At 41.1% G+C, this 17493-nt stretch overlaps 1 protein-coding gene across 1 annotated transcript in view; it reads right to left on the bottom strand.

The window, feature by feature from the left end:
* Window positions 1–17493, bottom strand: part of LOC124605625 (C2 domain-containing protein 3-like) — a 63055-nt gene that overhangs the window by 28864 nt on the left and 16698 nt on the right. The window contains exons 5-8 of the mRNA XM_047137439.1: window positions 8871–9134; window positions 8287–8792; window positions 425–574; window positions 47–217 (exon numbers count right to left, since the gene is read on the bottom strand). Of these exons, the coding sequence (XP_046993395.1) occupies window positions 47–217; window positions 425–574; window positions 8287–8792; window positions 8871–9134 (1091 nt within the window). The remainder of the gene's footprint in view (window positions 1–46; window positions 218–424; window positions 575–8286; window positions 8793–8870; window positions 9135–17493) is intronic.

The raw sequence follows: 17493 nt of genomic DNA, 5'->3' as shown, positions 1-17493 counted from the left end.
TCCAGAAATGCTTGTTTAAGAGTAAAATCTTTTGTAACAAGTTTACCTTTTGTGTGAGCCATTTTGCTCTCACAGTTTGATTGCAGAAGGCAGTGTAGAAAGGCTCCAGAGACATTTTCACAAGACCTAGTAATTTATTGTCACACCAGACTTCTGTTACCATTATATTGTTATGACACCTTTGTAAGAAATTATTGTCTAGGTACACAGGAAGGACCTGGAAAGAAACACTCGAATGAAGTTCTGAATTATATTGTTAAAATGCAACAACAAATTGTCACATTTCTGGAAAAAAGCATATTATAAAAGGAAGAGTTCTGTGGTACTCTTTATTACTGCTTAATAATAACATAAAAGTGAAGAAGACTGTTTTACAAGCAAAACATGCAGCTTAATTTTAAAATAAATATCTGGGAATCTATACCTCATGGAAGTCGTACTTCGGAGATTCTGTGCCAGACTGAACACTGCTCCTGGACACATTTTCATGCCAAAGCATGCGTGTCACCAAGTATGTTGTCTCATATCTAAAACCACAGCCTTCTGGGATGTGCAGAAGAATATGTAGTAATATCTGAAAACATACATAAATTGTTAACTATCTACATTGATGAGTAGTGTAGATAACGGTGAGACTCGATGGCTCTCAGAAACTTCAACTGTATGTCATTGTTAAATGTCCTTCACAAAAGAATGACAGATTAGGGGTAGTTGGAAGCAAGAAGGAGATATTATAGAGGAAGGCTTTACAGCAATCAGTCACCATTTAGGTGTTCAAATTTATTTGGCTATCCTTTTGTGTTTTATATGTTCTCACATTCAATTTTTGAAGGTGTGATTTTAGTTTAACACTAAACTAAGATAATTAGAACAACAATGTTTGCACTTGTTGTTGCAACTTCTTCTTCCTTCATGTCAGTGTGGCTATTCATATCAGAATGCATTCTGATAAAAACTCTGAAGGTACAATACACTTAATGCAAGAAGAAGTTCCTAGTAACAAGAGTAAATAAAATCTAGGCCAAACTAAAAGTGTATCTTCCAAGGAAGGGCATGAAAATTTAATAAATCAATCAAGGGCAGTAAAATGAAATTAAAATGTAAATAGTGACTGAGTGCTGCAAATTATTCCTCAGTAATTCATGTTACAGTCATACTGTTTAAATTCCTATGGCAAAGATAATCATGAGCTGAGAAAGATGGAGTAAACTAACCTAACAAATTTGATGAAAGATTGTCCTATATTCATTCTTAGAGAAACAGGAAAACATTTTCTGCTGAAAAGGAATAAATGAAAGGAAGATGTGTGCTGGAAGCCGCAAATATCAAAGGAAGTGTACCTTCATACACACAAGCAAGTACACACTGCGGCCAACTCTGGCCGCTCAGGCCAGAATGCATTCTGGCTCTGGCCAATGCTTTGTGTAAGTGTCTTTTTCATTGTGCTTGTCTTCAATTTAATGTGTCATCTTTACGTTATACAGCAATCTATCTTTTCCTACACTGTACATTGACCAATAAAAATTCTAAGTCCTGAAAATGAATTTTGTCATAAGAACATACTCAACAGAAGATATTGGATACTGTGCTCATGTAAAATGTTAAAAATCATAAATGAGATGAAATTTATGATTTGATCACAATATCAATGAATTTTCTATTCTAGAAAAATGTGATATGATGATGAATCATTCTTTATTACCAAGTGAATAATGAAACTGCTTACCAATCTGTAAAATAATCTTATCTTTACTCTTCAAAAGCTGCATAATGAGATTGCTGTGAAAAAGGAGAAGGGGAGGGGAGGTAGTCACTCTGCACATGTTCCAGGAAGAGGCTGCTGCCTTGTCTAAAAAGGTATGTAATTTGCGATTATATGCAAGTTGTGTATAACTGTCATATTCACTGTGATACAACTCGGAAGAATATAACTCTTTGAGGATTTACCAACACAGAATTTGGTGTGTCACAGTGCATGGTGAAGGAACACCACAAAGTTAAACATAGCTGAGTGTGGTTGATGAAAGTTCAATGCGGTCATTGTTATACATACAACACATAAAACCACCTTTCAATAGCACCTTGCAAATTGTCTTAGACAATTTCATTAAAAAAAAAAAAAAAATTGGCGTACAACCAACTGTAAGTATGCAACCTTTGTAAATGTATGTATAATACTTGGAATGCAGAAGCTTCAACAATTCCCACAAATAACGGAGAAAATTAGGTATTACAACTGTTATGTACACGATTCTATCACACTATTCGATGGTAGTCAAGCTGAACTTAATAATTTAGCTGATAAATTAAACACAATGCGTTCATGGTTGAAATGGAAGCAAACAATAGTCTCAATTTCTTAGATTTGACATTAACCAACATTAGAGGTGAACATGTATTCCCATTTTTAGAAAGTTTACAACCACTGATGCCACTGTTTATATGCAATCCTGTCATCTGGAACAATGGAAAACGTGCATATACTTTCATGCTATGATTACTATACTCCGTTCATTATAAGAATAAACCTGATGTAAATCAACACAAATGCAACGATTGGTCAGCAGCTGTAGCACATGTACATCATTGTTGTTACGCTCTTGGAAATAGGTCGTACTTATATATAAGATACCTTATTACTATGCTACTGTAAATGATAATTTCAGATATTCTAATGTATTAATAGCCATTTGCGTTTCTCTTTTTTCTCATATTTTAGCTATGTAGTTTTTATTTAAGAAATTGTGTAAAGTCACAGTGTGTGTACTGTTGTGCTCCGATTGTCGCGTTGTTAATACGTAGTGTGAAAATGGCTGACGCTGCTTCTGCTCCGTTGTGAAACAACACACACGTGGAACACCACTAAAAATGGTGAGAAACAGACTGTGCTGAATGCTTTTAACAAGTTGACAGAAAACTATCCATCACTAGTGATACGGCAGGCTGCAGAAATGACATCTGAATTTACTGGTATAGCTGGCCGGAGTGGCCGTGCGGTTCTAGGCGCTGCAGTCTGGAACCGAGCAGCCGCTACAGTCGCAGGTTCGAATCCTGCCTCGGGCATGGATGTGTGTGGTGTCCTTAGGTTAGTTAGATTTAATTAGTTCTAAGTTCTAGGCGACTGATGACCTCAGATGTTACGTCGCATAGTGCTCAGAGCCATTTGAACCATTTTTTACTTGTATTTCTGTGTCAAGTGTTCTTAGTGCACAGAAAGAAAAACAAAATATCTGCAAACTTTCCACAGTAGGGAAGACGGGGAAAAGTTAACCGTGTGTCTTACGAAAGTGTGACGATTTTATGATAAGTGCTGTGTGGTCAAAGGAGCATGCATTTTTCTTAAGAAACAAGGTGCCCACAAGAGATAAGATATTTAAAACTAAATTACAATGAAGATTAACCCAGTTTTAAAGGGACAACTTTTCACAAACTAATGTGAGACATCGGTTTCCAATTAGAAAAAAGAAAATGAAACAGTATAGTAACAGACAGAGATCATATTTCTTTGTGGAGGATGCATTATCTTTGCCAGATTCGCAAATTTAGACATGAGATCTGAGATAATGCGGGACATGGGCTGGTACAACAGTTACTGGTAAGAGCCAAGCTTTTGTTGCATGTCTGTCAAAAGCCATAAAAAAACTGACATGAGAAGGAAAGAGGTTAATTATTGTGCATATAGGTAGCAAATGCAGTTTTGTGGAAGGTGGTGATTTAATTTTTGAATCTATTAGAGACGTTCTGCTCACATTAAAGTACTCCAGCATTATTGTAATGGACAATGCATTTTATCACAGCATGAAAGTTGAGCGTAGACCGCAAAAACATTGGAAAAAGCAAGGCATTGTAAACTATTTGGTAGAAAAGGGAGCCAATGGCTATCCTACTGCAATTAAAGTTGAATTGCTGCAACAGGTTGAACGTTGTACTGTAGACCAACACATTGTTGATGACGTAGCTCAGTCTGCAGGTCACACGGTCGTTAGGTTACTACTGTACCACTGCAGTCTGAACCCAACAGAACTGATCTGGAGCCAGGTTAAGGGGTTTGTCACCAGAAATAATATGACACTTAAGCTGCCAGGCATACTTAAACTAATTTGTGGAGCTTTGTCACACATCACTGCTGAACACTGATGGGACGCAAAACAGCACGTCATTAAAGAAGAGGAGAAAATCAGGTGTTTGGATGGATTCATGGATCTGTTGTTGATAGCCTCGTCATCAATGTAGCAGATGACAGTTCTACAACAGAAATGTATTCCTAAGATTTCGATATTGAAGGAGTTCAGATATTACCAGACAGCTGATTCCAAGTAACACCTTCAGAGGCTTCAATATTTAACTATATGTAAAATCCCTTCAATACTCTCTTAAATTACACACAGCTTATGCAGAAAAAATACCCCGTGGTTAAGTTAGGAATTTTCACCACTCTTTTTTATTTACAATAGTATGTTACCTAAGAATGAGAGCAAGTTACGTTTTCCATCTAGTCATCTAAGAACTGTACTGTGGCAGCTGCAGTGTATTATTCCACTCTGCCTAAAAATTAAATGAAATTTGAAGCTGTATTGCTTCTCTGCTGGTCTCTTTTTACATGTGAACTGCAGCTATCCACGTCGCTGCAGATTAGCTGTACCTGCTGACCGGCCAGTGCTGACCAAGTTAAATGTGCCGGTAAGGCTGTCGTCCCATATTATCACTGAGTCAATGTGCACTTAATGCACAGCATAAAACATATCCTTATTATTGTACCTAAATGTTTAAATCAGCTTTATTCTTATGATGAACAGAGTATAAAAACACTCAAACTGCCACTAACTGAAAATGACATAACTATTGAACTTGATATCTTAAAGCAAATAGTAATGAACAACAGATATGGAATCAATCATGTGGCTTCACAGTACATGAAGAGAAAATAGAAACTGCAGCATACGGCAAAGAACACAATGGGAAACAGAGGAAACTATAATACGGATGAAAAAACAATGTATGTGCCTACGACTTGTTATGGTCAGGTATCCAACAAGATTGTAAAATATATTCATAATGGCAAAGTTATGTTTCCAAACAAAAGAACCACTTGAAATCCAATTACACCATAAGATTGATAATAACAAGAATTCATTTCAAAGTTCAAGAGTGTACCAAATCAAGTGTAGCAATTGCAGAAAATACACATAAGACAAACTGGGCAATACTTTGAAATTAGATTTAAAGAAAACTCATGACTCCATAGTAATAAGACAGCTTTCAATGCACATCTGATGATTGCACACTGTTGAATGCCTATAAAGAAATCTTACAATATTCTGTAGTGCAGATAAGGGGCTCTCACTAGATATATTACAATAACTTGAAATTCGCACACACACAATATGCAGGATCCTGTAAATGTGCTGAACTATCAAAATGGTTGCTATGAGAGTTCCTTTTCTAATGTTTCTAATGCTCTCATCCTTCTCTGGAATGGAGAGAAGTGGCATCTGACAAATCACAGCGACTATATGAAAGGCAGCAGCTGTGCTGAGCATACTGCACACTACTGAGAACACAGGAGTAAACACAGTGGCACCACCAGCACCAACAATAGAACATTATGGAATCGCCCAGCAGAGGGCCCTAATAACAATCTATTTTACTGCAGTTTCATTTTAGCAGTTTTAATAACAACTTTTTATCACTACAATAACATTTACAACTGCTTTTTATTAATGAGTCTTTCTGGTTGTATTTTTCTTTAATGACACATGTTTTACAAAATGTGTCTGATTATGATTTCATTAATTGTTTATTATAGCACTTGTATTTTATTACAAAATTTATAAAACTTGTTCTGGATGTTAAATTAGCTACAAAAAGTATACATATATTTTTATGATTTGTTTAGTTATTTTAGAGGATGATAGTCCCTGACATCCAAGTCAGTTAACAATTTATCATATTATTTTTTTAAATATTTTTAACAAAACATTTTTAAAAATTTATAAAGTTTTCAACTTTAACGATTGTGTTTTTGACCATGTTTTTAAAATATCAGTTTTAAGTAATTCAAAGTACTCTGTTATTTGCCCAGTTTCACCTATGTTTTTTCTGCCCCGCCCTTCTAGCCCCAGCCTCCCATTTCCCTATATATAACCCTCTCACATACAACCCCTATATGATTGCAGAGGACAATATTTTAATTGTGGTCTTTCACCACATGGTAGTATGATGTACATTCACTGAAATATTTTAGTTAACGTCATGATGTTTGAAGACCCTGACTGTTTTCATTATATATCTGTATGAAGCTTTGTAGCAAGTTTCGTCACATCAGAAGATGGTAGCTGCCTGCTGAACCCAGTAATGTGAATACTTTAAACATATTAAAGTTATTGTTGATGTAATAAATTATTATAAAAATATTGTTTTTGTCAAAATTACTTCCTTCAAAAATATCTTGTGATATTGATAACAATAAACAAAGCCAATGCCTAGTAAAAAGAATGGAAACTAACTATAAATATAAGTGTAAGTAAGATAAGGCATATTAAGCAGATGAAATATACCAACACTGTCTGAGTGCAGCATCAATGATACCTACAATTCACAGCAGTGTTTAAGTGGAATTAACTCAGACACTGAGGAGGAGAAAAAAAAAAGCAGGCAGCAGTTAATCTGAACAGGACTGAACAATTATAATATCTTTGCACTATTAGATGTATCAAACTCTTCTATACAGACCATTCTCAAGTATTGTTTGACTATACAGAGTTCTTGGTAGGTCCAATGAGAGGATACACTGAGAAGATCCATAGAAAAGATGTAATAAGTGAAACAAAAATGTGAATGGGCAACCACTATCTTCATATTGTTCACAGAATTTGCCACTGTATCAACATAGGACGACAGGATACTACAAAGCTTTGTTCAGATTGAGAAAGATAACTTAGGGACACATTCAAGAAGTCACAAAAAAATTAATAAATACTTGTACAAGAGGTATAAACAATCTCATGGGGCCAATAGTCGCTGAAAGAGTATAGATATATGGAAGCTCATCCAGTAACAATATCGATAACAATAAGTAGACCCTTTAAGAGCTTGCTTTAAACAGTAACACTTCACATGTTGGATGACTCACTGAACATCAGTTATCATAATTCAGAACAACTTTCTCAGCCTTTCCCACATTTCCATTGTTTACAGCAAAATGAGATGTAAATAAATGCTTTTTTGTACAAAACAAGATTGAAATAAATGCTTCTCTGTATCCCATTATGGATTATACAATTGCTTTGACTACTATCCTTCAAACAATACAAGAAACCAAATAACAGGCAACCCCAAATAGATTTAACCCTTAAGGAGACATTACTGTGTATAAAGTGCACCACTCACAAATAACATTGTTTTGTACTGTTACATTGTTGTTTTACAATTGTGAGGCAGTACTTATTCCTTCATTATTGCTTCAGCTAAGACAGTAACAAATTACGTTGTCGTACATCCAAATGAGCAGCAGTAACATAAAATAAAATAGGTGAGTAAAAAATTTACAATCCATGCAAGAAAATTATCCAGATTCCGAGCTAGCAGCACAATCCCACAATGGGGCAGTTATCTACAAATGTAATTAGTACTTACATAAGCGGTTGGCAGGGATCTGATGCAACTGTGTTGTTTACCATTTCTAGCGAGTCATTACTGTGTGGTAACACTTGTATGTGGCAACAGATTGATATAACGCAAGGCTTATTTTATTACCGTTTAATTAAACAGTAATTTACCCCACATAATGTAAATTTCTTTTATCATTGTTTAATCACACTACGATTAAGTGTGATTTTGCTCATATATTTTTACCTTGGTAACATAAAGACAGCTGTTCTTTACGTAAGTACAAGGTGCATCATGCGTCTGCTTGTGTTACAAAACAACGGCGCGCCCATGCAAGGGTTAAGGTGACAGATATGAGACCTGTGATGTCAAACCCATATTGTATGTAATGTCCATTGCAAATAAGAATTCTTCCTTTCAAAATTTCCAATTAATAGCTGATGGACCACCTAGTGAAAGGAAGTACTCTAAGTGGGATCTGTCCCAAAGTCCAAAAAGGCTTCTGCCAGAGAATGCTGCAGTCCAAAGGCAATGTGATGAAGCCCTTAGTAAAGAAGTCAACCAAATATTTCAGTTTAACGGAATACTGTTCATGCTAATTGCATTTGAGGAAGAATTAGTCAGTATACATTCAGAAAACAAGTACAATATTACAGTTAGTACATTTCTTGAATATACCTTCTCTCTCAATGAATCCTGTTCAGTATCAGCACATCTGATTTTGGTAGCAAGTTTCGTGGGTACAGCATTCTCTTTTGGTACTGCTTCATTCTGACTGTTACATCTCTCTGCTTTTTGTGCTGACAGCTTCAACCCACTTTCCTCAGATGACGATGAGAGGACCTGATGCTGATTATCCTGTTTTCCATTACCATTACGTACTCCTGAATTATTTAACATGTCCTTGTTTGATATGAGTTCCACAACCACAATCAGAGTTCCCAGAAACAGAGGACCGTCAACAGATTGCAGCTTTGAGAAAACTGGAATCTCATGCTTGTTTGATGCATCTGGCTTTAGAAGCTGTGTTAATGATAATTCACCTGTACCAATCAGCACTGGACTTTTCTGTTTCATGTGTCGGGAATACATAGTGAATGTCAGGTTTGACAACTTTATCCTTTCGAGTGTGTCACCACCATTTGTCTGAATGCGGCAGCTAATGCTCTTATCAAATTCAACCACTGAAACAAACATAAATTGTTAAACACATTACTTCAGGAAATTCCTTTACATTTCACACAAGTATCTTTGATACTTACCATTATTTAGCTGCTTTCTCGAACAAAAACGATGAACTCTATTATTCCATGGCTTCTGTTGCTTGCCTTTGCATGGACATACCAGATTTACTGGTAGTTCAAACTCAGCAAAGAATGATGATCTTGGGAGAAACTTTGTTCCTAATACTTTGAGCACAGTGTCCTGCTGTAAGATGAATCGACACACATCGACACGCAGCCACCGGATATCATTCAGTGACTGTCTGTCATGCTGAAGTTGTGTATTATTAGCTGTTGTGTCGCCTGTATTCATAGAAGTTACATTTTATTATTTCAAGCATAAAAAGACTTTGTTTTTATTAGAAAAAAACTGAAATAATGTCCTGTGTCTCCTCTTAGCTACAACTAAAAATGATTTCCAGTTTGCTACATTTTCAGCTGTGTGCCTGTGTTTCCAGGCATTCCTTTATCTTTATCATCCTTAACAGGGGAACATCTTTAGACAAACTGCAGTTGTGGCACATGGGATGTTTACGACATAATGTTGATTTTTACCAGTAATGCTTCTTGGGAAAGTATATAGACATTTATGAATTATCTGACATTCACCTAATTGCAAACAGATTGTAAGAACAGAGGTCAATTTGACGCTGCAAAGTTAATGTTAGTTAGTTAGTTTCTTCTTCCATAGATCTTATTCATGATAGATGCTGTGATGTGGAATGTGACAAAAGAACATAGAAAACACACAAACAAGGAGATGCTAAAGACAAAAATCTTTAATCTACATTTGAAAACACTTCCACTACCTCTGCCAGATATTTTATTTCCAAGCGTAGGCTCTCAAAGAATTTTATGGTTGCTTATTCATTATTAGATTCATTAAAGGGCACTGCAGATTATTTTTCATTTTAGTTTTACTCTTGTTAACATACATGTTACTCTCCAACTCATGATCATAAGTGAGTACATGTACTGTGAGGCTGCAGATAATGTTCCCAGCTGCTTAAAGAGAGATCTACAAGATGTAAATTTGTGAACCCCACACACAATTCTAATTGCTTTCTTTATCGCAATGAATACTTTTTGCTTAAGTAAGGATGTACCCCAAAATATAATTCCATGAGACATCAGTAAATGGAAATATGCAAAACATGTTAGCTTAGTGATTTCTATGTCCCTAAGGTTAGCAATTATTCTTATGGCAAAAATAGCTGAATCTAAATATTTTAGCAGGTCTACTATAAAGGAGGATCACAAAGTAAGGCACAATAATTTTTTCCTCCCCTGCTACTCCAGCTGCAACATTGAAATTTCACTCTGATATAGTCCGAAGTTTGCACTACGCAGGGTATTTTGTTTTCATGTGCAGCTCTAGCAAGAGAAGCTTGAACTATGAAACAAAAATGATGGCCATGTTACTGTCATAAATCTTTGAAGAGCAGTGATGTGTAGTTTGATATTTGTGGGCCAAAGGGCATAAAACAAGTGAAATTCACATAGACATGCGTGGCATGTATGGGAACAACTGTATGGAGTGTAACAATGTCTCTATGTGGAGTACATTCTTCCAAGAGGGTCGTGTGGGCCTTAGTGATTCGCCACACTCCGGGCAGCTGCTAAAAGCTGCAACCTCACAGAATGTTGGAGCCACTGAGGCAGCAATTATGAACAACTGGCATGTTCGTCTGTGAACCTTATCACAGCAGGTCAACATTTCCTATTGTGTAGATACAATACTGTTCACGAAAAGTTGAAATTTCGTAAAGTTGGTGTTTACTGGGTGCCTAAGAACCTGACAGGCAACCAAACGGCCCAGCGAATGATGACAAACCTGGATCACTTAACTTGTTATGCAGAAGAGCACCACTTTCTGAAAAGAATCATCACTGATGATGAGTCACCACAAGCCTGAAACCAAGTTGGCCTCTATGGAGTGGAAACATGCTGGTTTCCCCATCAGGAAGAAACCGTAAAATGAGATCAGGCGCTGAGGCATTGTCAGCTAACGCCCGGGGTATCGAGTCAAGAAAGTTAAGCGTCCATCACAGGGCGATTAAGTTGGGACAGTCCAGTAAGAGGTGAACCATAGTCAACATCGAGCCACAAGGACAGAGAGGGGGGTCCTCAAGACGGAGGAGATAACCGTGAGTCAGCCAAGTATGGCCGATGCAGAGTCAGCAAAGGACAACAGAGGCCTTATGAGAGGACCATAAGGAGGACCGCCACATAGCTGTAGAATACTTTATCGCCCTGAGCTTGTTCGGCGAAGAAAGAGTGTGCCATTCTGCATTCCAAAGTCCCAAAACCTGATGATGTAATGCCGAGCCAAGGTCTATTTCCTGAATGCCAATAGCAAGAGATGGCCTGTTCGTAGCCAATTTAGCCAGTCGATCAGCAAGTTCATTGCCAGGGATCTCAACATGGCCTGGGGTCCAAATGAAAACCACTGAACACCCACATTGATCAAGGAGTGAAAGGGAGTCCTGGATAACTAGGACCAAAAGGTGGCAAGGGAAGCACTGGCCGATAGCTTGAAAACTGCTCAAGGAATCACTACAGATAGTGAAGGACAGTCCTGAGCAGAAGCAGACATACTCCAGTGCGCGCAACATGGCTACCAGTTCTGCAGTAAAAAAAAATACAGCCATCTGGCAAGGAACGAAGTTCCGAGTGTCTCGCATTGGTGTAAGCATAACCAGTGTGACCAGCAACCATGGAGCCATCCGTATAAATTACTTCTGAATCCTGGAATGAACTGAGGAGACAGTAGAATTGGTGGTGAAGGGCCTCCGGAGGGACAGAATCCTTTGAATTGATGGAGAGATCAAGACAAGAGCTGTGGCCGAGAGATGCACCACGGAGGGGTATGTGTGTGAGTGGAGAAAAGAGGCAGTAAAGGGAAGTGTTGGAGGTCAGAAAAGGGCGACTGAATGCAGGCAGCCATGGTAAGCCCACATCATGGCCGCTGCCACAGGAGGTTGATCTCCGTGTCCGGATAAAGGAGACCATAATTAGGGTGCTGTGGGGTGCAGCGAATGCAGAGTACATAAGATATCACATGTTGTTGGCGCAAAACTCGCAGCGGTGGAAACCTCAATTCTGCGAGAAGGCTAATCACGGGGCTAGTCCGGAAGGCACCAGTCACAAGCCGTACCCCACAATGGTGGATAAGTTTAGTATCTGCAATGTCAAAGGTGACACAGAACCATAGACAGGACTCCCGTTGTCTAAACGAGACTGGACCAGCACTTTGTACAATTGCAGTAGAATAAAGCGGTCTGCACTGCAGGTGGTATTGCACAGATATCTAAGAACACTGAGATGTAACCAGCTGGCGAAGATGAGGGAGCCATGTCAACCGGGCATCGAAGAACAGACCCAAGAAGCAATGGGTGTCCACCACCTCGAGGGATTGGCCATCGAGGAACAGGTCTGGATGGGGATGGACTGTACAGCGATGGCAGAAACGCATGACACACAACTTGGCCACCAAAAACTGAAAACCACGGGAGAGAGCCCAAGATTGCACCCGGCAGATTGCCCCCTGTAGACGGCGTTCTGCAGTGCCCATGATGGAGGAAGCGACGTAGATACAAACATCGTCAGCATACAAAGAGGGGGACACTGTCGGCCCAGCAGCTACCACCAGTCCATTAATGTCTACGAGAAAGAGAGGGACACTCAGAACAGAACCCTGTGGAACCCCATTTTCTTGCCGACGGAAAGTGCTGTAGGAGGAACCAACTTGGACCCAGAAATAGCGACAATAAAGAAAGTTATAGATAAAAACGGGCAGAGCACCACGAAGGCCCCATTTGTGAAGGGTGGTGAGGATGTGGTGGCACCAGGTGGTGTCGGCTTTATGCAGGTCAAAGAAGACTGCAATGAGGTGTTGCCAATGAGCAAAAGCTGACCGGATAGCAGGCTTCAGGTGGACCAAGTTATCCACCTTAGAGTGGCCACAGCAAAAAGCAACTTGAGTCGATGACAAAAGGTCACGGGATTCAAGGATCCAAAACAGCTGCCAACTCCCCAGGCATTCAAGGAGCTTGCAGAGGGTGTTGGTAAGGCTAATTGGATGGTAGCTATCCAACTGAAGAGGTGGCTACGCAGATGTCAACACCAGAATAACAATGCTTTCCTGCCACTGGGTAGGAAATACTCCCTCACTCCACAGATGGTTGGAAAGGGTCAGTATACAATGGTGGCCAGCCACCTATAAGAGATGGAGCATTTGGTTATGTATCCGATCCAGTTCAGGAGCCGTGTCGGGAGAAAGGGCAAGGGCACTGGCGAATTCACACTTGCTAAATGGGGCATCATAAGGCTCCAAGCAGCGAGAAACAAAAGACAAAGGTAGTCGTTCCGAGCGCTCTTTCAGGAGGAGGAACGTGGGCAGATACGGAGTCAATACAGAGGCCTGTGCAAAGTGTTGAGTGAAATGCTCTGCGGCAAAATCCAGGTGGGTAAGGACAACACCACGCACAGAAATTCCTGCAACGCCAGTGGGAGGATGATGGACAAAAATTCGCCTGAGTTTTGCCCAGACTTGTGAAGAGGGGGTGTGTGGTCCTATGGCAGCCACATATCATTCCCAGCAAATCTGTTTCTGAAATTTGATTACGTAACAGGCCCAGGCGTGGAATCGTTTAAAGACCAGAAGGAGAGCAGTAGAAGGGTGCCGCTTGAAGTGTTTAAGAGCTTTGCAGCGGTCTTTTATGGCCGCAGCAATTTCCAGAGTCCACCAAGGGATCATCTAACGACGGGGGTAACCCGAGGAAGAAGGGATGGCTGAAACAGCTGGGCAAAGAACGGCAGCAGTCAAAGTCTGTGTAGACTCATCAATACTGCCGTGTGGTAGTACAGGGGTGTTGGTAGCAGAGGAGGAGGTACCCCAATCAGCTTTAGAGAAGGCCCACCTGGGAGGCTGATGGCCGAGATACACTAAAGGAAGGTCAAAACAATTGGATAATGATTGCTGTCACGTAAGTCATTGTGGACACGCCACTGAATGGAGGGAAGAAGAACGGGACTGCAGATGGAGAGGTCAATGGCAGAGAAAGTGCCGTGTGCCACATTAAAGAGTGTGGGAGTTCCGGTGTTTAGTAGGCACAGGTCAAGCCTTCGCAGAACAGCTTCAACTGTCCTGCCCAGGGCAGTAGTCGTGTGACTACCCCAAAGATGGGCGTGGGCATTAAAGTCCCCTAGAAGCAGGAAGGGAGAAGGGAGAAGGGAGTTGAAAAAGGGTGGTTAGAGCAAGGGATGTGGGCGGCCTGTCAGGCAGGAGGTAGAGATTTCAGATTGTGATCGGAGTGGCCCGATGGACCCTGACAGCAATTGCTTACAGAGTGGTATGGAGGCGAATCCATTTACTAACAATGTCCTTGCAGACCAAGGTGCAAACATCACCAAAAGCCCACAAGGGGCCAATTCGGTTCCGACAGAAAGTGTGGAACCCGTGAAGGGTTGGTGAATAAGAATTGACAAAATAGGTCTCCTGAAGAGCAATGCAAGCAGCAGAGAAGGAGGAAAGAAGGGGCTGCCACTCTGGGAGGTGATGCAAATATCCATTACAATTCCACTGGAGGATCTCAAGCTGGAATCCAAATAGGAAGCAAACGGATCGGAGCCAGTCACACTGCCGAGTCACCATCCATCACCAATAAAGACGGGGTAATGTCGATACAGGTGGGGTCAGGCTCTGTTGGTTCATTGGCTAGAGGAGGAGCAGGCGGCACCTCAGAGGGTACCAGAGGGGCCTTGCCCTTCTTCTTGTGTTTCTGCTTCTTCTCTTGTGAAGGAAGAGAAGGGCAGACTGCAGCGAGGTCAGGCAAGGAATTACTCCTGGCAATCTTGGCGCCTACCAGCCACGGATAATGCAGCCGATGTGGAGCTGCAGATCGCCTTTCAGTTGGGTGCTGGGAAGAGCAGTCCCAAGAGGGAGCTCCAGCACCATCGGCTGCCGAAGAAGGGGAGTGCTTCTCTGGCAGGGGAGGGGGAGCAGCACCCGAAGGGGTGGGTATGGGTACTGATGGGGAGGGGGAAGGGGTGTGGGAGGGGGAAGGTGAGGAGGAAGGTGTGGGGTGAATGGGGCGGGGCTGGGAAGAGGAGGGGGTAGGAGGGGAATGGACATAACTGAAGCAAAAGTAGAAGTTATAGGCACAGGATGGAGCTGGTCATACTGCTGAGAAGCCTTGGTGTAGGTAAGTCGATCTAAGGTCTTGTTCTCTTGATTCCGTCATCCTTTTACATACACCAGGCATGCTGGCAGTGTGGAGGATGCTGCGCATTACAATTTATGCACACTGGCGGGGGAGCACAGGCACCCCCCTCGTGGAGAAGTCGCCCAAATTCACCACAGAGGGGATCATGGGTGCAGCAGGAAGATGTGTCCAAACCGTAAGCATTTAAAACATCTCATCGGTGGTGGAATGTAAGGTTTTACACCACACCTATACACCACCACCTTGACCTTCTCTGGGAGGGTATCCTCCACGAAGGCCAGGATAAAGGCACGATTGTTTTTAGGGCCTCGTTGTACACAGCAGATAAATCTAACTCCTCATCGCTCTTGGTTTGCACGGATCTCCTTGTCAGTTTGGAGAAGAAAATCCTGGTGGAAAATTATGCCCTGTACCGAGTGCAAAGATTGGTGGGGTGCGACAGAGACTGGGGTGCGACAGAGATGGTCACAAGCACGCAGGGCTTCAGATTGTCTTTATGAGCAAAGAACCGGACCGCATTTTACTCAAGGATTCCACTTCGCCATAGTTATCTTCAATTGTCTCCACAAAAAACAAAGGCTTGGTTGTGGCAAAACTTTCGCCATCTGTCTTGGTACAAACCAGGTACCGAGGGAAAGGTTTCAACCCAAGCCGGTGAGCTTGACCCTCTTCCCAGGGGGTGACCAGGGAGGAAAAGGTCGAAGGATCAGAAGGAGTAGTGTCATGTCTTCTATCACTCTTAGAGACGGCCACAGAATGGCCAGGACGTTGACGATTTTGTCGCTTCATGTGCAAGGCGTCTGCCCTAGTACCACCCACTCCAGCCGGGGGCTCGCCCCGTGGGTGCCACCCAGCCACAGTAAAGGCTGTCTGGCTTGGCAGCCACTGCTGGCAGTTTCGATGCCCCAAAGTGAGCGTCGACTCCTTGGCATACACGAGGCGGTAACAGCTCAGGTACTAGCAGTGTGATCCCTGTGTTGTCAGGGGGCTCAGCCAAGTAGGTACTTAACAGCCCCACCACACGGACTCGCTACTGTGCTGGTGACCTAGCAGGAAGGGGGCCAGGGTGCAAGGGGAAAAGGGAGGGGAGGGGGAGAGGAGCCTGCACCATGGAAACTAGGTTGGGAGTTCATCCCCAAATGGCTCACACTGAACGGAAAACGTTGGAAATGGAGGTCAAACCCCAAGGGGACCAAAAACGCCAAAAATGGTATGGAAACAGCAAACTAAACAATAGCACATACCAAAAACAAAGCCAGGAGGATAGCCAGGTCAATATAAAGAAGTCCACCGTGAGGGAAGGGAGGGTGCAGGAAGAAAGGAGCAAGGACAGGGAAGGGGGGAAACAGGGACAGTAATGCAGTCTAGAAAAAGGAAGGTGACTGCAGTAGCTTGGGGCCCCGTGCGCACCACAAAAGGGACTGTGGACCCCCCTGGGAGGGCCATACAGTCTTAACCTTGTACAGTCAGACTTTTATCTGTTTTGGTCCCATGAAAAAATTCCTTGCCAGCCAATGCTTTGCAATAGATGCGGAAATGAAATCAGCAGTCTGGAGATGGCTATATCCCAACCAAATGGACTTCTGCGAACAGGACATATTGGAACTGGTACCACAATGGGAGAAATGTGTCGAGAATATTAGTGACTACGTAAAAAGTAGGCAAAAGATGTAAGTTCATTTGAGATATTTTTGTTTCATTACCTACTGAATTTTTTGGTAATAAAATTACCATACGTTACTTTCCAATCTTTCCTCATACATTGTTATTCCAGCTTTAGTTTTCGTCAATATGCACACCTACAAACATAGGATTTTCTATCCTGTTTATTATTTCATGCTTGTTTACTAGGTTAACAGGAGGTGGCATATTTGAACAGTACAAAACTGGAAGAGATGTAGTTCCCTCTGCCCCCCTCCAAGTTCAAAATCATTTGTGCAAAATCAGTCTGTAACATCCCCAAAAACATAATTTTCTATTTCTTCTATTGATGTCTCTTCCTTCATCTTAATAACAATGCTTATACCACCTGCAAACATGACTAATGGCAGGTTATTAACATAAATCAAGAACAATGTTCAGCCAATGATGGCAGGTCATTAACATAAATCAAGAACAATGTTCAGCCAATGATAGGACATGGAGGTCACACTATAGGTCCTTTCCATTTAGATTATCTACCTTGATCTTTGTATTCTTGGGCAGCCTACAATCATTTTTTTAATTGTGTTTCTTTAATACAAACTAAACCAGGCATATCCTGAAGTAAGTATTCCTTAAAATCTTCATTCCTCTAATAGAGTATTTTAACTGACACAAATAAAATAACTTCAATAAGCCACAAAGATTCAAACTGGTAATATTTAATCATGTTAAGATTTTTTGTGCCAATAAATGTGTAAATAAATGACTCAATAGACTGTCCCTTTGAAATC

Source organism: Schistocerca americana, chromosome 3 (genome assembly GCF_021461395.2).
Source record: "Schistocerca americana isolate TAMUIC-IGC-003095 chromosome 3, iqSchAmer2.1, whole genome shotgun sequence".
NCBI classification, from domain to species: domain Eukaryota; kingdom Metazoa; phylum Arthropoda; class Insecta; order Orthoptera; family Acrididae; genus Schistocerca; species Schistocerca americana.
Note: the sequence above shows the minus strand (reverse complement) of the source record. Positions and strands in the feature narration are given on the sequence as shown.